General features: G+C 49.0%; 1 protein-coding gene across 3 annotated transcripts in view; it reads right to left on the reverse strand.

Moving 5' to 3' along the window:
* Nucleotides 1-5,975: 5,975 nt before the first annotated feature.
* The window catches only part of FLNB (filamin B), a gene marked incomplete at its 5' end in the record, with an annotated part of 70,913 nt that continues 53,242 nt past the window's right edge, over nt 5,976-23,646 (reverse strand). For 2 of the 3 annotated variants that reach the window (XM_080350648.1, XM_080350647.1), the window contains 17 exons: nt 5,976-7,725; nt 8,410-8,613; nt 9,542-9,760; nt 11,735-11,911; nt 12,954-13,086; nt 14,723-14,838; nt 14,929-15,066; nt 15,472-15,738; nt 16,310-16,432; nt 16,833-16,985; nt 17,406-17,609; nt 17,971-18,129; nt 18,274-18,447; nt 18,884-19,012; nt 20,357-20,497; nt 21,285-21,387; nt 22,097-22,171. In XM_080350648.1, coding sequence (XP_080206774.1) covers nt 7,538-7,725; nt 8,410-8,613; nt 9,542-9,760; nt 11,735-11,911; nt 12,954-13,086; nt 14,723-14,838; nt 14,929-15,066; nt 15,472-15,738; nt 16,310-16,432; nt 16,833-16,985; nt 17,406-17,609; nt 17,971-18,129; nt 18,274-18,447; nt 18,884-19,012; nt 20,357-20,497; nt 21,285-21,387; nt 22,097-22,171 — 2,703 coding nt within the window. In that variant the 3' untranslated portion in view covers nt 5,976-7,537. The remainder of the gene's footprint in view (nt 7,726-8,409; nt 8,614-9,541; nt 9,761-11,734; nt 11,912-12,953; nt 13,087-14,722; nt 14,839-14,928; nt 15,067-15,471; nt 15,739-16,309; nt 16,433-16,832; nt 16,986-17,405; nt 17,610-17,970; nt 18,130-18,273; nt 18,448-18,883; nt 19,013-20,356; nt 20,498-21,284; nt 21,388-22,096; nt 22,172-23,646) is intronic. The other variant, XM_080350649.1, reaches the window with a different exon arrangement.

Consider the following 23,646-nt stretch of genomic DNA (forward strand, 5'->3'; position numbering starts at 1 on the left):
GCCGAGTCCTGCCACGTGGCGTGGAAATGCGCAGATGCCAACACATGTTGCAGAAGACCCAGTGTACATATACTCAAAGCAAGTGCAATATTTAGTGGAAAACAAACAAACAAACGTTTTGTTCAAATACTAATATTTTGGGTAAGAAGGCAAATTAAACCTTCGGGTTATTTTCCCCGTTGTGTACAAAACTAGATCAGCTAGAAGCAGCGTAACTGTGCTTAGAGCACTGATCGCAAGTGCCAGGAGCGACCGCAAGGGTGAAATTCTCTTGTGTGCTTTACCTGTGAGACCCAAGGGGCAGCGATCTCCACGTGTTCACGCGGGCGCTGCAGCTCTGCCATTCCTCTGCGGGGGCGGAAGGATTAAAAGGACTTTTCTGCATTACGTGTATGTGTGTGGACGCTTCAGAGCCGCAATGGGGAGGCACAGGTCTGTACCTGCTGATTCGCAATGTAAAACATTACTGAACTTGGAGTCTTTGCTCAGTGTGGGTTCAAAACTGCTCACAGCGTGGAGGGTTTGGGGAAAGACAGAAAGAAAAGGCAGAGGGACAGGCAGTGAGAAACCCTTTTCTGCCCTGATCTAGGCAGGAACAGCAGGACAGACCGCTGGTGCTTCTCACCCTGCTTGCAAACCTCGGATGAGAAGTCCTGCAGATGCCAGGTGACAATGTTTCAAACAGAGAACGTGGGCAAAATATACATTAAAGTCTGATTTCAGCTTCCTGACATGGAAGTGAGCTGCATCCCCCCCACAAAACCCACTGTGGCAGCCTGAGGTTCTCCAGTGAACCAGACTTTAATGATGATTATTTAATATAGTAGTGCAGTGATCTGTTTTCTCAGCTCTGCAGAAGCAGGTGCCAAAGCCACCACTGATGGGGTTTGAGCCAGGACCTGCATGCATCCCGAGCCTGGACATACAGATGTCCACGTGTACAGATGTGCAGTCACATACAGATGTGCAGCGAGCAACTGAGCTACTGCACAGCAGGGCTGGCAGCACAATAGCAACATCAAAGGCAGAAACATTGAAGAGCCCACCCGCGTGGGACCATCGAAAGCAGCCGGGGGTCCCAGCCTGGCTGTGGGAGCTCAGCTCAATGCCCCAGGCTGGACTTGGCCACTGGCTGATGGAGCATCTGCTATGGTAAAGGACCGAGAGCAGCACAGAGCTCCCAACCCACCCAGGGGACCTTGATTCCCGTGTCCCTGCAACACAGTGGGGCCTGGGGGGGTTTCTCTGTGGAGCAAGCCAAGGAAAGGAAAATCAAAGGAAAGAAAAGGGAAAAAGAAAGGAAAGAAAAAAGAAAAAGAAAGGAAAGAAAAAGGAAAAAGAAAGGAAAAAGAAAAGGAAAAAGAAAAGGAAAAGAAAATGAAAAGAAAAGAAAGGAGAAAAAAAGGAAAGGAAAGGAAAGGAAAGGAAAGGAAAGGAAAGGAAAGGAAAGGAAAGGAAAGGAAAGGAAAGGAAAGGAAAGGAAAGGAAAGGCAATTTGAAAAGTCTCCCCCCCCCCCCCCCCCCGCTTATGTGTCACTAAAAGTGTTCCCACAAGCACTGTCACCCGTGCCCAGGATCAGCGGTTTGTCCCTTTGCGGGGCTCTGGCTGCCCCGTGAGGCGCCGCCGGAACAGCCTTGAGTGTGGCTGGGGCACCCTCTGGTGGCACCGCAGAAATCCCGGTGCCGCCACCAGGAACCCCAGCGTCGGGGGTCCCGCGGTGTTCACACCGAGATACCCCAGCACAGCCGGCAACCGGCTGGGGCGCAGGAACGCGATTTCACCTCAGCTGGAGCTCACAGATCCGCATCCCCGGACGTGTCTGTAAACAGAACTTCTCTGTCGCTGCTGAGGGCTCGTCCGCAGCTGACACCAAAGTGTCTCTGGTCTTACTGTGCTTGTAAATGAGTTTTGGAGCAAAAATATAGCACGGGGTTTGGCTCCTGGCCTGTTTATTCATTGCCCGCAGTTATTTAACTAGGAAACATGCTGAGATAACCTTTCCCGTCTGTCCCACTTACAGGTGCTGGCAGGTTATGGGGCATATAATAGGATCACAGAACAGTTTGGGTTGAAGGGACCTTCCCCCAGTGCCCCCCCTGCCATGAGCAGGGACATCTTCACCAGCTCAGGGTGCTCAGAGCCCCGTCCAGCCTGGCCTGGGATGTCTCCAGGGATGGTTCATCCACCCCCTCTCTGGCCAACCTGGGCCAGGCTCTCACCACCCTCAGGGACAACAATTTCTTCCTCATGTCCACCCGCTCAGGGGACTCCTCAGTGTCGCTTGTCACACCTGCACCAGGAGCATCGGGGTGGCTGGTTTGGTCCAGCAGTGATCACAGACTCTGCTTCTGCCCTTCGGTGGTTTGTACCCGTTTTTGGGAGGGTTGTGACACCGCCTGGGGACTGGCGCCACCAGTCCCTCCGCTGCGCCCGCCTGTGGCAGATGCTGCCGAACCCCTTTTCCAGCACCAAAGAAAACAGCAGTTCGGATTGGGGTGTTCCTGCAACCCCCACGCCGGGTTTAGTCCACGTTCCTTTCCACCATCCCAAGGGATGAGCAGCGCACCCTCTCCGCTATCACCCGGTATAAAACCATGAACACCCTTTCTGTGCACTCCGGTTTTCTAGCTGGTGTGAAAAACAAGGTTAAATACTTCATGTGGCATTTTAAATAAATATCGGTATTTGCAGGGTATTTTCTGTTAGTTATGAGAGACTGATTTATGGGAATTAATTCCATATTGGCAAAGGAACCAGAAACCTTCCCCGAAAAGCTCTGCGGATGCTGCTGTTTGAGCCGTGAACACTTTCTGTGCAGGAATAACACCTGAGCCCAGACATTTTCACTGAGGCCAGACGCAAAATCCCACCCCTCGCCCCCAAAATACCCCATTAGGATGTCGTTGTCAGGAAGAAACACCCTCCCCAGCAGGGGCAGCTCCTATGGGGCAGGAAGGACGCGCAGGCACCCAGCTGAGCACGGCTGGGAACATTCGCAGCACCGAGGCCCTGCAGAAAGGCAGGAAAGAGCTGTCAAACACCCCTTCTTTTTTAAATCCCATGCATTACCCTTTTATTCATGTTATATAAAGAATGTGCTTTAAATCCTGGTCAAATTCATAGCGACACAAGCTATAAATCCAGCCTGATTTAGTGATGGTGGTTTTTTTTCCCTAAGTGCACGATATAAATTAACAACTATGAAAATTAACTGCGAAAGGCTGAGAAATTCTGAGAAGCCATTTAAAAGCGTTTTCCCAGGAGGCCTTGGGCAAACAGCCCCGAGGAGGCAGCGCAGGCAGGGGCTGTCTGAACAACCTCTGACACGGGGACCTGCTGGATCACAGGATGTCAGGGGTTGAAGGGACCTGGAAAGCTCACCCAGTGCAATCCCCCCATGGAGCAGGAACACCCAGATGAGGTTACACAGGAAGGTGTCCAGGCGGGTTGGAATGTCTGCACAGGAGACTCCAAAACCCTCTGGGCAGCCTGGGCCAGGCTCTGCCACCCTCACCCCAAACAAGTTTCTTCTCAAATTTAAGTGGAACCTCTTGTGTTCCAGTTTGTACCCATTGCCCCTTATCCTACTATTGGTTGTCACTGAGAAGAGCCTGGCTCCATCCCCCTGACACTCACCCTTTAGATATCTGTAAACATTAATGAGTCCCCCCTCAGTGTCCTCTTGTCCAGCTCCAGAGCCCCAGCTCCCTCAGCCTTTCCTCATACGGGAGATGCTCCACTCCCTTCAGCATCTTGGTGGCTGCGCTGGACTCTCTGCAGCAGTTCCCTGTCCTGCTGGAACTGAGGGGCCACAACTGGACACAAGATTCCAGGTGTGGTCTCCCCAGGGCAGAGCAGAGGGGCAGGAGAACCTCTGTGACCTACTGACCACCCCCTTCTAACCCACCCCAGGTCCCATTGGCTTCCTGGCCACAAGGGCCCAGTGCTGGCTCATGGTCACCCTGCTGTCCCCAGGACGCCCAGGTCCCTTTCCCCTATTCTACTCTCCAACAGGTCATTCCCCCTGCAGGAAATAAAGGAAAGTCGCTGTGGCCCATCGTGCTGCCTCCTCTCCAGCTCGGATGGAGCTGTGGCGCCTGGATGGGAACATCTCTAAGTTACTGTAACGCAGAGATTTTAAATGGTTTTAAATAAGTATTGGCTTACGAGAGTTGGGGCGTTGGGTGCTGGAAGGTGTGGGGTACCAGGCAGTTCAGCAGCTCCGGTGGAATGTCTTGCGCTGCCACTGACAGCGGGAGAACTTTGGGCGCTCCTGTCTGCTGTGTGTGCGGACCGGGGATGTGTGCAATACCATACAGTATAACAGGGGAAAAAAGAAAGAGGAAGATAAAAGAAGAAAGGGAAAAGAAGGGAAAAAGCAAAAAGAAGGAAAAAGGGAGAAAAAAAGGGAGGGAAAAGGGGAGAGAAAATGGGGAGAGAAAATGGGGAAGAAAAGGGGGAAGAAAAGGGGGAAGAAAAGGGGGAAGAAAAGGGGGAAGAAAAGGGGGAAGAAAAGGGGGAAGAAAAGGGGGAAGAAAAGGGGGAAGAAAAGGGGGAAGAAAAGGGGGAAGAAAAGGGGGAAGAAAAGGGGGAAGAAAAGGGGGAAGAAAAGGGGGAAGAAAAGGGGGAATTGTTGCTTTCCACAGACAATCGCAGGGAAAGCTCATCACAGGCGTCGCATAACCTGACCAAAACCAGAGTCCAGAAAAATTAAGCGTACTGGATAATCTTCAGTATGTTAAAGATATCTATGTAGTATAAATACACTTAAAAGAAACCAAACATTAATTTAAAATTTGAAATGATTTAGATTTAACAATTTAAATTATTAAAATAATATCTATATTTGCTTTTAATAATAAATATGATATATCTATCTTTAACTTATTAATCACTTACACCGATACTGGAAGGAGCAAAGATGTTTACTGGGCAACCCAGAGGTGTGAGGCTCTCAGGTTTACTCAACCCAACAGCTGCATCCAGGTTTTTGTGCCCTGTCTTGTTTAAAAACATTAAATAGAAGGCTCCAAGCTCCCATGGCATGAAGCTAATGAAACACAGCTACCTATAAAAAGGAAATAAGCTGACAGACCTGGGGCAGGAAAGTCCTTGGCAGCTGCCGCGTCTCGGGTTTCACCGGAGCTTCCAGCGGGAGCGGCGCTTGGGAAAACATCTGGTTTCCATGGCCGGGAACCACCTTCTGCAAACAACCCGGGAGCCCCGAGAAGCCACAATGTCCCCAGTGTCACTGCCACAGGGTCAGGTGGAATCGTGGAACCGTTTGGGTGGGAAGGGACTACAACAGATCTAGTCCAACCTCCCCATGATGGGCACAGACACCTCCCACCTGCCCCTTCTGTTAATTCCACCCAGTACTTTGACATGAGTTAACAACTCATCGCAGGGAACTTCAGAGTAATTGTATTTTATTCAGGAAAGCATTGCTATCGTTTCTATTTCTCCTGCATCCTTCTCCCGGTCAGAACCCAACATGAACACCTCAGGAAGACATTGAACTTCCCATTTAGCTATAGCTTTATTCAGCATAAGGGGAGCAGCAAACAACCACTGGAGCTTAAAGAACAATTTTAAAATAAGTATCAAGGCCTCATCTTTGTTCTGAAACTTTATTTTCAGGGAATACTGTTTAATTTGTCTCTGGGAGAGAATAAAACACCATATTTCCAGGGTTGGTGGTGGTTTTGGTTTGGTTGTTTTATTTTCCCCTGCCATATGCTTTGCAGACGACCACATTTCCCTGGCTTCCTGGCTTACAGGAGCAGGTGTTTTCTCTAACACAAGTGTATTTATGCTTCCTGAGCTGATAGAACACAAACAAACCGCGTCCCATTCACACTCGGCCACCACCGCCCAGTGCGGTTGTGCCACAGTCAAACCTTTGCCAGGTTCAAGAAAAGCTTTCCACGGCTACCACGGTCCAGGGTTATTCATTCTGCGTGCTGTAGTTTCACCCTGAACTTCACTGACTACATATGAAAAGAATCCGGTGTTGTTTTTAACATGCACATTTTAATGAAGCAAACATTTCTATTTAATAAGTTATAAGATACAATTTTACAATCCTGCATTTTATTTCCAGTTTATTTCGTTTTTACTTCCTAGTTTACAATGTAGTGAGCATTTCACATTAAGGCACGAAAAAAAAAAGCACAGTAAAAAATAAATCCCAACCTTCCTCTGTTTCCCCAGTGACGGTGCCGGAGGGTGGCGCATCCATACAGAACTGCCGACTGTAAGTGTCAACTTCTCCCTAGGGACAGTGACATTTCAACGGGTTTCCAACACATCCCACCTCCTCCTAATGGCAGAGTTAAAGCTCAATGGAGAGTTTAGTAAAGCCCCTGCAGCTGAGGCAACTCAGATCCGCAGTGGGGAAGGAGCACAGAGTAACCCAGGACACACAGACAGGGTGTGATGAAGTCTGACCCTCAGCAGAAACGCCTTTTGCAGCACGAATTGGATTTCGGGAGCCAGGAGCGCGCTCCAGGCACGGCCGTGGGCTGAGATATAACAAACCAGCTTGCAAACACGGGTTTGTTGGTTCATATTGCTATTATTGGTGGATTTGCACACCCCCACTAAACCCAACCACGGATGGGAGACCTCATCCCCAGGCTGGTTTTGCACCATCTCACCTGCTTGAATTTTGGGTCACACAGGCGGGAGCGACACCTGGCTCGCCAAGTTTAAGGGCTTTATTTAACCAGCCAAACCAGGGGTTGTTCATAAAATCAATCACGGAGTTACCTGCAAAGTTACAGAAATGTCACCGGAATCCCAAGCTAATTAAAAACTGCACTGCGAGCACCATGGCCACAAAGCTACCTGTCTAGACTTACAAAGCGTGAACACAGAAAGGCTGAACGCTTCCAGGAAGTCGTTTTCAGTCTGCTTTTGGTTTGCTATAAAAGAGAAATGTTTCCTAAATGTAAACCATTAGCAAAGCATTTTCCAAACCATTTCAAATTTGAGTGGTAAAGCCACTTAGAGTAGCTTTTTATAATGTTAAGTGTTAAAATTGATCAAGTATACAAAGGCACCTATTATAGTACCAGTTTTACCTCATTTCTTTACAGAAAAGAATTTGAACTGGGGACAGCCCAAGTCATATTCCATAACTAAAACGTAAAGTCTCCAGTCAAATAAAATCAGTAGTTAAGATACCCAATTACAAAGACAAATTCCAGTTTTCAATTAACATCTAAAGTCTTTAACATCCGCACGGGAATTTAGTGTCTAGTTATCCATGTGATTCTCCAAACGTTAACAGTGACCCGGACAGTACTGCAAAGGTACAATCTGAGGAGGACGTTAAATAGATCGACATTAGGTTGGTAAGTAGGATAGAAGTGAAATGCTTGTAAAAAACAACAAAGTTACAGAGTTTATTTCTGACTGTATTGAAATGTGAGCCGTGTGTATCTAGAAACTGCATTTTGCGACAGGACTGCACCCAGAACAACTCAACGTCTGAACCGCAAACGCGAACGTCGACTGTGACGCTGGACGAGTTTAAGGGACGGTGACGTGGAAGGGGCTCCCGGGGATGTGCTCGTCACCCCATTTCACCGCCAGCACGTAGTCACCCCTTTCCTTGACGACATACGTGACGTTGTACTGGTGGCTGCCCAAGTGCTTGATGGACACCTCTTCGCACGGTATTGTGGGCCCGTGGACGCCAACTAACAACATATTGGAACCTACAGCGAAAGAGCAGACTGTTAGCATTCCTAAGCTTAAATCAACAAGCAGAGTTGTACCGTAATATATTAGCTCCGTATCACAAGGATTTTGTTATTTGAATTCATGGAGGGGTAGTTTGACTAAGTTAATTTGGTATCAGAGGGAATTTTATTTAAAAACAAAACACACCTTCAACCTCACAGAGGCAAGGGGTTTATTATTTGTGCATTTGCCAGTCCTGGCAGGCCGGAGCACAGCAGACGAACGCTGCCGCTGACAGCGAGCAGGCACTGCCTTGCAGGGACTTCGTTAGAAGTTAATAGCAGACTAATGAACGCTGCTGGCCTGGCATCCAGCCACCGCAGAGCTCCCAGCGATGCCGATCGGCACCCCAGGCTCACTGCAACCCCGTGAGCTGATGCCACAACGCACCGTGAGGGAGGCTTCAGCTCCGCAACCTGTTTGTTCTCGTGCCATAACCCTGTGGTTTCTTTCAGGTGCACCTGGCTCAGATGTAATAAAACCGCTTGCAGAGGAGCTGGCATCCTTACAGGATCAATTTGGTGAACACCATGTAGCATTGAGGGATTTTCTTTAAGACCAGAAGCTCAAGCTCTGAAATTTAACTTTGCTGATTGGTTTAGTGCAAAAAGAACTCTGGGTAAACCACCCTGGTGCCCAGCTGGTTCCTGCACCCATACCTGCTTTGCTGCAGTCCACGGAGAAGGAGCTTTTCTGACCCACAAAAGCCTTTGAGAGTCCTGCTCCCCGGGAAACCACTTTGCTGGCATCCGAGGTGGATTTGGGGATGGCGCTGTAGCAAGTTTCAGTCGACGACCTCGTCACCGACTCTACCAGGATGGAAGAAGTTTCGTTGGCGCTGCCTGGGCTCACCAGTCGCTGCCCTGGAAACAGAAAAGACGCCTGACATTCAGAGTCACCCTGTCTGAAAGGGATTTACAAGGAGGTTTTGAAACCCTCCCAATGACTAGCATGCATTCTGCATCCAAAAATGCATCTTCGGAGAGGCGCAATTCCCCGCTTCAGTTTTTAAGCTGACACCTTCCAGCAATGCTGGCGGCAATCCCATCCCAGAGCCCTTGTGTGGTTTGAAGGACCACAGGAACTTCAGGATTCATTAAGCAAAGCTGGCTGCTTAAAGAAGAGTTAATTGTGCTCCAACCACCAAATGCCCAAAACAACTCGAGTTGGCAGAAAAGCAGGTGCAATTTTGCAATAACCCGTTCTGAAAGCAGAGCGTGTTCCAGCCCCGGGCGCGCAGCCCCTGCCGTCCGCCCCCAAGAACACCCCGGGCACCAGGAAAGGGTCACTAGCTCAGGGCAGCAGGAGAGATGAACTCCAGCCTGTGCTTAAACACAGCGCTGGAGAGAGACAGAGCTTCCTAAACCAGCCTGCCCTGCACCTAAAAGCCTCCCAGACATCACTGACCTTCGCTTAGGTGGCAGCTGCACCCAAATGAGTCCAAGAGGGGCATCGATTATGCTGCCTGAAGGCTTTGCGAGGGGAAAAGCGGGAAAATAAGTCATACTTCCCCACGGTCGAGGCAACAACCCTAGTGCTAGGTCAGGGTTTACTAATAACGTTCCCCCGTGAAGCGGTTCCGCAGCACTGCGCTGAGCCAAGCTCAGTGACTAATGCTCCTGTGGCCTCTCCTGAGATCCCTCATCTGGGCTGTGGAGGTGATGGGGAGAAATGCTTGGCTTCTCATGTTTTTGGGTATCTAAACCTGAGCGCCGCATTATCTCGAAGGACATATTTGCTGAATGGCACAAACTACTTCAGGCACACAGTAAAAACCAGTTAGCTTTTTACCTGTAACCTTTGCCTTGAAGGGGCTGCCCACTATGTGGTTAGGTCCACCATATTTAACTCCAATTAAATAGTTGCCTGGAGCCATGGGTGTGTACATGACTTTGTAACCTTCTGGAGTTTCCTGGCAGTCCATTTTCACCTTTGATGGCCCTTCAATTGTAACAGAGAGGGTACCTGGACCAGCCTTGGTCGTGTTAATGAAAAACTCCGACTGCAATCCTAGAAAGATGTAGCACAGTAAGACACACTCTTCCCCACACAAGCAGCCTCAGATATTAAACAGGAACAGGTAATTCGGTGCAAGACAAGGCTGGACGCGGGGAGGGACAGTGCACACCCCCCCAGCATCCTTACACGGACCAGGGGCTCTGCACCCCGGCAATGTCCCCATTGACACCCCGGCTCCCTCCTCCGCTCACATCGCTGTGCGGGTCATGAGAACCCTTCAAGACCAAAGTGGGAATAATTCAGCATCAAAAAAAAACTGGCTTAGGGAGAAAACTCTTAGAACAAGAGCTTTCACAAGAGCTTTCCTGCTGGATGTCCCAGCCCGCGCCAGCGCAGCCTCCGCTCCAGCCTCTCACTGCCGGGGTGTAAATCAGCAGCAAAGAGCCCACAAAAAAGCAGAAGAAACGAGGGGCAGGAGATCTCTTGGAAGAGATGGGTGTTTGAACTGCTCGGCAATGGCGCTGCAAGCAGTTTGTGGAAACAAAAGCTTGTTTAATTGCAGCATCTGGTTAACATAGCCGAATTACTGCTGCTAGTGCTAAGCCAATGACACCATGCCAGCAACACAAGGGAAAAAAAATGAAGCAAGGCTTTCAGCTCCCCAAATAATTTACTGTCAAACTCTGGCTTCAGATATTTATGATCTTTGGGCTGTTGTATCAGATACTTCTGAGGAAGAATAAAGTGCCTGAGCTCAATCAAAACCAGGACGGTTATGGGAAAGTACCTCTCCCAGCACCCAACAGCGGCGCACAGAATAACCACACTGAACTTCAACAGTCTGTTTAGACTAAAAACAACCCCAAGCGCCTTTATAGATGGAGAAAAACTCCCCTGTCCCTTATGCATCAGTGGCCACTATTAACGAGTGCTTTTGTTTCCACCTATTAAAGCAGCACAGGCTGTAATATCTTTATTTTACATAGTGTAGCCACATGCTTCCAAAACCAACTGCTTGGTTTCTCGAGAACAGCAGAAGCTTTGAATGAATAACTGCAGGATTTTTTTTCCAAGGAAGGAAAAAAAAATACAGGTATAAAATGGAACCCCCACAAGACAGCAGTAAATAGAATAAAGGAAAATAGCTATTGCTTTGTGTATCAAAAGGAAAAAAACAGAAAAAAAAGAGTTTTACTCTGCTATTCCCCTGTGTGTGTGGCCTGAGAAAGCACACAATTAAATAAATCAAAGTGCATATCCTGGAATGTTATCATATTTTCTTACAAAGGCCATAAATCATATAAATGAAAAAAAAAAAAAAACCCAAAAAAATGCAAACCCTACATTCTGGAGTTGAGAACTATCAGATGGGGCAACCACAGCAGATAACCAGGTGTCAGATTTCCAAGAAGCGTCAGTGTTCCCGCTGCATCGGAAGCACGTTCAGCACACTACGAACCGAACCACCCCCCGACTCCCTCGGGTTTACACGGCATTTTACGTTTAACCTGGAATTGCTCAGAGGTGCGAGCACCCAAGAAAAGGGAACTGGGTACACACCCTTGCACCCATTTAATTAATAGGGGGATACAAGTTACGACTCCTTCAACTAGCCAGCCAACTGCCTTCGCTCACAAAAGCCTCCGGGTGTTACAGACGTCACGTTCACCCGTGGGAGGGAGCCGGAGCATCTCCGGAGCGCCCGGGACCACCGGCATGGAGCTGAGCTACGGGCAGCGCCGCAGCCCCGCCACCCTGTGCAACGAACCTGCTGCAGTCCTGCTCTACAGAGGCTTCCAGTGCGTCAGGGCTCAGTACAGCCTGCAGACTCGCTAATTGATGGTTATAAGACTCGAGGAGCATGCGAGAAAGCAAAAATTAGCTTGCGCCCAGGTGGGCAGAGAATGGGGGTTAGTTCAGCTGCCTTAGCAGGAGAAGTCGTGTAAAAATACCCCCAGGAGCAGCCCCGGGCGCTCGGAGAGCCGAAGCGCGCGCAGGGCGGCGCGGGAGCTCGAGGAGGGTTACCCGTGGTGCCGCTCTCCAGCCCGGAGCCGTAGGCTGTGACCAGCGCGGGGTTGCCGGCCTGGCCGGGCTCGCCGACGCGCACGCGGAACGGGCTGCCCACCACGTGGCTGCCGTTGAACTTCACGTCGATCGAGTGGATCCCGTTCTCGTGGGGGATGAACCGCACGGCGTACTTGTCTGCAAGGAAGAAGAGGCTTAGCTGGTGTATCAGAACGATAAAACAGCAACTAAACCCAACGTGGGGCCGGTTAGCAGCCCTAGCAAGGCTTCTGTAACGTTTCAACTTATTTTAGTCCCAGCTTAGGCAAATTCAGCCACACAAGCTGCTAAGCTCATATTTAAGTAGGAAAACACCTTATTTATCACAGGAGGTGTCACGGGTTGCGTTTTCACCTTGTCTACAGGACCTGATCTCAATTGTCATCTAGTCTGCAGGGTGAGTTTTAGGGTTGTTTTCCTCACATGTGCACTCAACATGACAACTTAGTCACAGCCCAACCTGTCGGCAGCCGAAGGAGCAGTGCAGAGAAGAAAAGCAGCTGGTAGGAACAAGTCTGATCTTACCAGAGGGCTGAGCACGAGCACGCTGCTCCGACACCACAGACACTGCCCCTTTACTTAATAAACTATGCCAGCAATTTGCCGGTATTTAACATTTCTGATGGCACATTAACCCAGAGGAGGGACTGATCGTCCCCAGCTGGACAGCTGCTGTCTGCCCATAGTACAGACCAGAACTCCTTCAGACTCAAGTGAAACAGAAAAGCTTGTTGCCGAAACAGGTGCTGAGCTTTCTGTAGTGTTTGCTTATATCCAGCTTCTTTGACATTTGGTATGAAAGAGTGAGTGAGAGTTAAAAATAAACTATTACTCAAAGAGGGTAGCATAGCTTTGAAAAATAAACTTCTCCCCCATTTAAATTCAACAGCCACATCATATTTCATTTTTGACTAATATCACTGTACCTTCATGGGCAAGCCAAGACTGAAATCTCTGTATCCTACATAGGGCTCAGTTATTTCATGGGCTATCGAGGAAAAGCGTGGATGTAAACCTGACCCAACAAGTCTTGACACCAAGAAGTCACTCTCCAAGCAAGGTGCTTGTCCCTCGGGCACACTGGTCACAAGCCAAAGGGACTAAACCCCCTTGCTATGGGGCAGCGGGCGCGTTTTGGGGTTCCCTCGGTTTGTTGTGACCGAGGTCAAGCCGTGCTCACCTGGCTCCAGCTCGGACACGTGGCATTCTTCTACCGCTCCGGAGGGGCTGTGGACCTTAGCATCGATCTTGCCCTTTGCCCCGTTCAGCCTTATAGCAAAGGATGCTGGCTGATTAACTTTTAATCCCGACTCCTGAGAATGCAACAGTCAGATTATCAAATTTAAACTTCTCATTTCAGACAGCACAAGGTTTGTGGCAGGGAAATAACCACTTCGGCATTTTTTTCTTTTTAAAGATCTCAACAAAAGGCCTAAAGTTGCAAGTTGCACTAATTTCAAATCAGACGCGCTCTCGCTCTGAGGGAGTGGGCGATTTAGGAGTCGCCAGGCTGATTTCTCCCATGGCAATAGACCATTTTCAGAATCCAGGTGATTGCCAAATCAGGCAGAGGCAGGTTTATAAGATCAGCGACCTGTTATCACTGAGGTCAGCCCCCCAATATTCAGACACTTGATTTAAAGTATGTTTAAGTTAGAGCTCCATTTTCAGCCTGGCTCATTCATTCATTCATTCCAGATTCATCCAGGGGAAAAGCCCCTGATAATGCAGTTGTCTGAAAGAGCAATGCGCCTGTTTACATTTGCCACAAGAGGCTGCATTTAGAATGTCACCACAAGACGTCTTAGGATGAGGAAACCATTTAAAACACAAAACCAGATGCTGCCGCGCTGTCGGGCCATCGGGAGAAGGCGAGGCAGCTCGGCAACCACGTGGCACCCGTCCCACACCGAACATACTTTACCTGATTTCATTTTCAATTAAATCCTGAAGAGGGAAATAAATGCAACTGAGTAAAATTGAGGTACAATGTATAAAGCAAGACCCTGATGCAGGTTTAGCGGAGGCTGATGCTGCACACTGTGCTCCGTTACCGAATACTCAGCTTTATCTGCCTCTCCAGAACTTAACTGAAGCGAGTATTCCTGTCAAAGAGTCTTTAAATGAAACACAAGAGAAACATCCATACCACAGCGACTCATTTACGCCCTTGTAACTCCTGGTTAGAAGAGATACTATCGGCTCAGGCTGTCGCAATTCATTTGCACAGCCAAGGTGGAGGAGATCTGCAGCCCAGGCAAACTCCTGGGGACCACGGCTGGGACACCTCCAGAAAAAAAGCCTCAACTCAAGTACTAATTGCTTATCGCCACTTGATGAGGACTGAGGTACAGTATAATTAGACAGGGATTCTCAGTCTCACGTCCAAGTTTCTGGCTTTGGAGGTTTAAGTCAGGCCTTTAATGTTACTTGTACTTTAATACACGTAACCGCACACACACAAAATAATATGGTGAGGTTAACAGATGAGCCCAGACCAACTACAAAGCTGGGATTCACCCTGAGACTTGCTGCCGTTTATGAACAATCTGAGGCGCGACTTTGTGGTTTTGTGGCATCAGCCAGAGCAAATCTGTGCTCTGACCTCACGGCAGGGCCCCCTCCATCCGCCCACGGCAAGTTTTAGCTCCTCAGCATTATTTCCAGAGCCTCTTTCTTATTCTTAATTCCCAGGCGTTACCACCTGCAATACACTCGAGTGAGCCTTCTGCCTTCAAGGTCTGGCTACCCGGAGCTGGGCCAGCTCTCCTGGCCGAGTTACCAAGGGGCCAGCTGCCAAAAACCTCTCTATGGCTGCAAGCTGAGCTGGAGAACAAGAACCAACCATGGCAAGGCTACGACTAAGAAGAGACAACCACTTTGGTCTCAGAGAACAAGGACGAAATCAGTCTGTGTGGCAAGCTGTGGAGATGTTTCCTTATGTCTCACCTGAAGGCTCGTGACAGTGAGCCTGCGAGCATCGTCGGAGGGGGCGATGACGGGAACCAGGTAGGGGCTTTCAGGAATGTGCTCGTCATTGAACTTTATGGACACCTCATAGTTGCCTGGGGGGAAAAAAGAAGCAGTGAGTGTCCTTAGTATCTTTGAAAGCCACACTCAGTGTTATTCCAGCACATTTTGGTGTTGGTACCTACCTGGCTCTTGAACTATATATGATACACCACAAGATCCATCTTTATGGTCCTCAAAGGCAATTTCTGCTTTACTCGGGCCTTCTACAGCAATAGACAGTCCTCCAGCTCCAGCTTCCCGTGTCCATATACTGAACTCGGCTGTTGAAGCACATGAGAGCACACACAATGTAAGTTTGCTGTTGCTGGGTTTCAGCCTCTTCCTAACAGACAATGCAGCATCCCATACTTGTGTGTATGAGGGATCATTCCTCGCCCCTTCCATTAGCCTTAAGTTAGCGATCAGCCCTGCACAGCACACCTTACAACCTTTGTAGAGCATCCGCTTTCCAAAATGTGCATTTCCAGACTTCCCCATCCACATGATGCATCAATATTATTTCTCCATGTTTCTCCACTGACTGTTCCCCTGGCTCGGGGTGACCCTACAGTGTTCCATCAACCTCTGCTCCAGCTCATAGGAGGAGAAGCCAACAGAAATGAGAGCACTGCGCTGGGGAGCTGTGCCCAGCGGGCACCAGAGCCTCGCCAGGGCAGAGCACTCACCTGGGACGCCCGTCTCTCCGCGCTCCAGCCCTGGGCCTCCAGCTCTCACTTTGTGGGCTCCTCCCTCGCCCAGCGGCCCCACGGTGAACTGGAAGGGGCTGCCCGGCACCGGCTGCCCTCTGTATTTGACATCCACAGTGTGCACCCCCATTTCTTGTGGCACAAAGCGCACGCAATAGGTGTTTTTGTCGGCTTCTACGATTTCTGCATCAAAGATTCTTCCGGAGGGACTAGTCACTTGGGCTGTCATATCGCCACAATCGATTTCTAACGAGAAGAGAATAAAAAAAAAATGCTTATTAGAAAGTACAAAGGGGTTTGGTATTTTGTTTTTGGAAGCAGGACCTGAGCTCGAGTGCTTACACAGTACAAAAGACTGTGTAAGCCCATGTAGGCGCCAGGCTGGGAACGTGCTGCCCAGCAGCAAACCCGGCCAGGTACAGCTCACCAGGTGCTATGGAGGCACATGAAGAGACTGGATAAGCGCAGCCCACTAAGACTGGCCTAACATGATTCACGTTTGTCAGACAGCAGGACAAACATATAACAGCCAACATGATGATCTCAAAACCCCAGAGACAGGGTGAGCTGTGCCGCCCGTTCTCCAGCCTGCTGCACACAGAACAGATTCAGGCCTCTCTGGTATTTATTTCTCCATATGTTGATCATGGTTTTGCTTATTTTTAACTGTTCAAAGAGACCACATTACCAGTGTTTCTTCCCTAAACTCTCTTAATATGAGAAAGTCCTAACACTGAAGTTTCTATTTCCAGTGCTTCAGGCACATCCACAAAACACAAGCACGAGTTACGGTTACCGGGATAAGGACGTTCCTTACCTGGAATTTTTAGGTTCAGATCACAGATACTGCCTACGGTTGCAACGGAGGGAGCCCGTCTTGTTCGTGTGATGCTCTCCTTAACTCTTCCTTCACCACTTATCTTCACAGTGAATGGGCTGCCTGTAGGGAGCACAGCGAGTCATTCCTCCTCTGCTCACTATGCACTTTGGTTGGAAGAGACCCTCAAGATCATCGTGTCCAACCGTTACCCCAACCCCAGCACTACCCCATGTCCCTGAGAACCTCATCTCCGTCTGTCCAGCCCTCCAGGGATGGTGACTCCAGTACTGCCCTGGGCAGCCTGTTCCAATGCCCCACAGCCCTTTGGGGAAGAAATTGTTCCCCAGATCCAACCTCAACCTCCCCTGGTGCAACTTGAGGTAGGTAGGTAGGACCTCTTTGAATCTTTGGGACTCACAGTATGAGCCCGATTACACAGCCCGCACAGGGTTTCAGTGCACTGGCCAGATGAGTAAGACTTGCTGTACTACCCAGAAAGGTGACAAACATTCCTTCTTACCTGGAATATGTTCATCTGCAAATTTAGTGGACACAATGTACACGCCAGGTACAGTTGGAAAATAGGACACTTTGCAAGTTCCGTCTTCTAGGTCTTCAGTTTGGATATCAACCTTGCTGGGTCCTTCAACTGCCAGTGAGATCCCACCATAACCTGCAATACAGCTAAATTAGCCTCAGATTTCCAGAGTGCTGTTATAAATGTGATATAAAATAGTCCAAACCCATAGCAGCAGCAAGTTGGTAGGTTTCTATCAGAATGGGCACATGGGAGTAGCACGATCCCTTAATGACATTTTCGTAATCCTAATCAGTCACATATTTAAGGCACAGCAGGCATTCAGCTCCTTAAACACTCTGACCATATCCCTTTTTCTTCATGAATGTTGAAAAGTTAATAGCAACGTCTGTGGTTAATAACTGACAATAATGACCGTGCATATTTAATACACTATTTGTACCCGCTGCTTTGCAACTTACGGCCTGGTAGTCACACGCAAAGGAAGACAAGGCTTTCATTTAGAGAGGATACAGAGCCCACAGCCTCTCCCCGCCCCATTGCAATGGAGCTAACCTGCATCTCTGGTGTCTACAATGAAGTCACACATTTCGAAGGTTCGTCCTTCTACCAAGCCACGTCCAAAAACTCGGGCTCGTCTGGCATCTCCTATCTCCGACTGGACCACCATGATTGTCACAGGGCTGTTTGGTACGTGGCTCCCATTTTTCTTGATGCTAACCAGATGTTCTCCTACTTCCCGTGGAATGAATGAGATGCCTACAAAGCAGGGAAACGTGGCAAACTTATTCACTTTTCACGCATGCTACACTTGATTAAAAAGCCTTAACCACACTGAGAAATTACATATGGAAAGAGCACGTTGAACTGTTGCTCTCAAACAGGACACAAAGCTATTCACGTACGCTGACAAAATGCACTTCAATCACAGCCTGGGACATCACATGAAAACACAAGAGATCATTCATACTCCTCTGTCTTTGGCCAACAGCATCAAACAATATGAACCACTTGGTTTGATGATGCTTCTCTGGGGTGGGGCAGAGAAGTCAGGCATTTTATACGGCAAAGCAGACTGGAGAAGACGCTCCTCTGTGGGATCAAGGGTATCAGAGCTTACCAATGTGGTTATTGGGCAGCCTCTTCAGGAGACAGGGCTCATCGCGACCCGATGGGGCTTTAATGCTGGCGGTAAGGAGGCTGAGATCAGTCTCGTTGATGTCCAACAAAAAGTCAGCAGCTGAACCAAGCTTAACCTGGGACCGCCTTCTGTTATCATCTATATATATATAAAGAGAAATGAGCCAGAAAATACTACAGGGTTAAGTCTAAGCACTTCATGTTCCTGCCACAAAGCAGGTCCTCCATGCCATTAGAGGTTACTTTTCATTATGAAGTGCTTCCAGAAGTCTGAACTTCATACCTGTGATCTTGGCCGTGAAGGGGCTGCCCGGAATGTGCTTGTCGTTGTACTTCACCAGGATGCTGTAGTTCCCAGGCAGAGTAGGCAGGTACGTGACCGTGCACGTCCCGTCTTTGTTATCAATGCAGCTGATCTCTGCTTTAGAAGGTCCTTCGATAGCCAAGTCCAGCCCACCTGGGAAAGCAGGAGAACAGCACTTCTGTGAATCTTTGTGCACACCAAGTCCAAAGTGGAAGATCCAGTACTTAGTACTGAAAACGCAGCTTAGATGCCATTTTCTCAAAGGACAGCAGCAAAAAGAGCTCAGCCCAATCCATTAAGACTTGAACTCTCTTCAGTCTGTTAGATTTACTGAACAGTGATTCCATGTGCAGTCATCACCCACTAGGATCTAAGCTGCCTTCAGTTTATTTTTAATTAAATCATTTGCACCCCATACTACAAGACACATCTACTGCTCTCAGGAAAAGGTAATTAAACCATTTTTACTGCAAGTTATCACACCAGAGATTCATGGTTGGATAGACGAATGCAAACTAATGCCAATGCGCATTACACTCACAAGAAGATCCTAGTTTAGGGTTAGGGTGGGTTTAAAGAACAGACTTACCCTCTCCTGCATCTTCTGTGACGATGGTGAAAGTTGCTGGTTTATTGGCAACCCCATAAATGAGGCCGGGCCCGTAAGCAGACACACTGCCGCTGTTCGGGTAATTCACATAGAACTGCAGAGGGCTCTCTAAACAGGAAGACAAAAATAAAAGGCACTTTTAAGGATAAGTGGCCTGGATTGCAAGAACAAAACAGACATCAAGCTGCTCCAGCCCAATGGGATCTTACTCCTATGCCTTCTCCAGTGCCATTCTCACTACTTGATATCTGAAGAACTTCTAATGCACTTAAAAAAACGAATAAGCCTCCCCTTTCATCTTCAAAAGATACTTCTCTGCAATTTGCTCCATATTCAGTCATGACAAAGCGTTACTCAAATTACCAGAGATAAGCTTCAATGATGTTGTAAAGGGTCTTATTCATTACAAGTTTATATTTAGCACACCAAACCAGAACATGACTCAGAAGCAGGCTTTCGGTTCAGGCACAGAGCCCGAATTTTGGTAGCTCAGAATTAGGAAATAGCACAGCACATTGTCTGACTCGATGAACACGAAGCAGCAGACTTGAAGGGTATCCAAAACCATATTTGCCAGCCTCAGATTAGCTAAACTGGTGCACAAGAACAAAAAGTACAGTCACCAACGGCCAATAATGGTTTCAAAAAAAGGCACAGAGAGCAATTAAGTCCAAAGCCAGATCTTCCAGCTGAGACAGTAGCAAGTTTGCTTCATGATAGCCTTCAAAAAGGAAATATTAAAGCACATCATCCTTCTGTCCAGGTGCAGGGGAACGGTCTTGCTGAACCAACATATCCAACAGTTTGGCACTAGAAGTGCTGGAGCCAAAGAAAATGCTGAAGACACTGAAGTAGTGGGGCTTTTTTTGCCCCAGTGCAGAGAAGAGGAAGAGAAGGAAAAGGATTAAAGGCCATGGTTTCTGTTTGTTAAGAAGCAGCCAGGAGGAAAGAAAGATTACAGCATAGTGTGCATGTGTTTTGTTTTATTGCAACAAGATGGAAAGAGTAACTATAGTGTTTTAGCCACCTCATCCTCCCCACAGATCGAAGGTTTTATGCCAATGCAGTTTTAAGGATAAACATATACCGTAACCACTAGTTTTGTTGAGCACCATGGCAGTAAATGTCAACCTGAAAAAAAATGGTAGTTTGAAAATTGTATGTTTCTTCTTCATAATAAAACGCCACAAAAGCTGGTTTCCAAAACCAAAATCCATTTTAAGCCTGGCTGGTACTATTAAACCACAATGGAAGCTCACATGTGCTGGCACTTACTCCTTTTGCTTTAGTTTCTCTCTGACCGCATGCAGATGAACCGCTGCTGAGCAGCAAGACAGCCTGGGCAGTTCTTACTGCAGCGTATAGAACCAAGCTATAGGAACCTGAACAGGGAGCAGATGCGGCAGCAGGACACTACGCTCCGATTCGCGTCGCCTGCTTTGTCAGACTCACCTGGGATGTGCTTTCCCATGTATTTTATGTGCATTTCATGCAGCCCGACCTCAGTAGGAGCGTATCTCACTGTTACCGTGCCGTCTTTGTTATCCACAATATCAGGCGTATCCGTCTTCCCAGAGGGCATGTGTACTTCACCTACAAAAAGGCGCCGTGGGAGTTACAGAAGGAGAAGCCGCCTGCTTCCCCTCTCCCACCCACAAAGAATCGTCTAGCCCTTTTAAATTGTTAAATTCCTTACCCACAGGCACAAATAGGAGACGAACGGGAACACTAACCAGACGTCTTTTCTGCTTAAGCTACATGAATGCAAGGGGGTGGGAGACATCTGGCAAACAGTCCTGCGCCCTTACAAACTCTGCAGGCAGAGCTGTTTGCTGCAGCCACCGCGATTCCCACAGCAAGGCCCAGGAAAGGCACCGATCTACCTCCCTGCAGGATGCGTCCTCTCCTGCGGCTCTTTGCTAAAGGAAAAGTCAACTGAGCCTTCAGCAGGGCCTGAGCAGGGCTGGGGTGGGACTGCTGAGCTGGGGGCAGGAGGGGACACGTGTGTGCTTGATGCCACCGCGGTGTTACCGGGGGATTAAACTGTGTTGCAGCATCTGCACAAAATAAATAATGGAGCTTATCAAGGATGCACGCAGCTGCTGAGAGGGGAAGAACCAATGGTTCTTGCAGTGCAACAGCTCCCAGCTTAGCGCTAAGGACCAAGAATTGCCTCATTTAACTCCAAGCATCAGCGGGGCGTATCCTGCTCATCCTCAGCGGGTGCCACTTGATGTGAAATTAAACAACTAAGTTGCTGGCAGGATACAATACTCCCACACACACTGTGGTCCAGACCACCCAGGCTCTTCGCTTCAAATGGATAAACACGCTAACAAAAAGCAAAACCTCCCCGAGAGGCCACGCATGCTCCAGGTACCTGTTATTTCTCCTTTCCTCACGGCAAAAGGGATAACCATATCAAAGGGCCGGAATCCCATGCCGTTCATGTCTCCAACTGGGACATAAGCTTCTTCTGTGACCTAAAGGAAGCAAAAGGATGGGACAGATCAAAAAGACATGGTAAGACCCAAAGGAGCACCGAGCAACTCCATGGTGAGCAGAAGCAGCGAGGAGCGTGGGGTGATTATCGCAGCCGGCCAAGGACTGGGCTCAACTCCTTCCTAACACCACCACACCGCAGAGCAGAGCGAATCAAACATGGTGCCAACAGAAGACATGCTGGAAAAAAGTTTAAAAAAGAGATAAAAATGGAACACAAAGGGATGGAAGACAATGTAGCGCACACAAGACCCAAAGTGGCTCCGTCTGAAAGGATTTAGTTGCTTAAGGCCTGGAAGAGAAAGTGATTCTTGAATGGGGCAGAGTGATTGCAACACAAAATGGACAAAAGAAACGAGATTCACAATGCGACTCTGGACTCAAGACACTGCGCTATTTTACTGGGAAAACAAAGCGGTGCACTCAAGTTGCTTTTGCCAGCAGTAGACATTGCAGAAGTAAAAGCTGTAGGTGTAATGATCCTCTTCATGTTTAAATGAGAATTAATTTGGAGACTGCCTTCAAGCAGCAAAGAAAAAAAACAAGGTCTGGATCTCAAGAACAATTGATCAAACAGAAAGAATGAACACAATGACCAGAGCGATTCAAGCAGTCCCAAGAAGCAGGCTGTCATCTGAAATGGAACACAGATGGGAGGAAAACAGCTGAAAAAATGTAAAAATTGTGTACCCAAGGGCGGAATCCGGGGGGGGAGGCGCCCAGTGGCTCTTGCGACCGCACGGCGGCATCATCCGCATCTACAGCCTGGGCAGGGTAAAGGCAGGTTTAGGTGTTATTCTGGTGTGGAGGCGTTCCCACCTTTCCCAGTACAGAACACGCATCTCCTTCCAGCTGCTCAGCACATCCTCCCCCGCGCAGCACCCCCTGCCCTCCCACCAACATGAGGACCTGGATCCAGCTTGGGGGGCTGGGAACTGCCTGTGTCCCCAGGCACAGGTCACCAGTGGCACGGCCATGGGACAAAGGCAGAATGTGCCATTGTTGGGAACTTGGGAGGGAATCACAGAACAGTTTGGGTTGAAGGGACCTTCCCAGCACCCCCAGTGCCCCCCCTGCCATGAGCAGGGACATCTGCACCAGCTCAGGTTGCTCAGAGCCCCGTCCAGCCTGGCCTGGGATGTCTGCAGGGATGGTTCATCCACCCCCTCTCTGGCCAACCTGGGCCAGGCTCTCACCACCCTCGGGGCAACAATTTCTTCCTCATGTCCAGCCTGAATCTCCCTCCTTTACTTTAAAACTGCTGGAAAGCAGCATCTAAACACTGGTGGAACTGAATTTCAGAGTTGCTTTTTTATGGGATTGCCATGGAAGAGAAGTGAGAGGTTTAAACCCAAGATGCAAGTCCCCGAGCACCGTGTGAGCTGGGGACAGGACAGCGCGTGACCACCGTGGGACGGCAGCTCCTGGCTCCTGCCTTTGGGTGAACGACCCAGCCCCAGCCCATGTCCAGCCATCGCTGCAAAGCTGTTTTCCTGATTCATCGCTAGGACAGCATTGTCAAGACACCAAGTGTGCTTTCCCTGGGCACAGCCTCCCTTCCCACCAGACATGCCAAGGATGACTTGCACATTCCTGTCCCCCCCACTTAAGGCACCCAGAGCAGCCAGGGCTCCCACCCATCCACCCCCGGGGCTTGGCCACCCCAGCTCCTCTGCCTATGAACACCATTGCAAACCACCCCAATAAAACAACCCTTCTGCACGGAAACTTCTGCGTGGAAAGACTGCACTGCAGAAAACCAACGCAATGCAGAAATATTGCTGTTTCCCTGTTCTCCAACCCCAATGAAGACACCCAAGTCAAACACATTCGGCATCAGTCAGTTGGGAATTGGGAATTCTGGCTGGTCAGGAACAGGCTCCCTGACCTCCAGAGGCATTTCCTGCACTGAGCTTTGAGCTGTGACCAAGGCACTCATTTCTTCTCGTGGAAATCTCCAGAGATGCTGACAGCAAGCTGCCTGGTGGCAGGTAGGAAGAGCCGGCATGCCCAGCCCCGAGAATTCAGCACAAGTTCGGCCACAGGGTCTCCTGGACTGAGATGTGTCAGGGGCTGCCTTGGCTGAGTTTACAAGACCAAGACCTGTTCTGCCAACACTGAGAGCTGTTCTTCACGTCAAGGGCTCCTGCGAGCCCTGGGAGGCGCCTGCTCTGCCCCTCACGCAGGCTGCGCTCTGTTTGCTTGTTAAACCTCAACATGCTACAGTGGTCTGCGTCGGA

Source organism: Nesoenas mayeri (genome assembly GCF_963082525.1).
Source record: "Nesoenas mayeri genome assembly, chromosome: 10".
NCBI lineage: Eukaryota > Metazoa > Chordata > Aves > Columbiformes > Columbidae > Nesoenas > Nesoenas mayeri.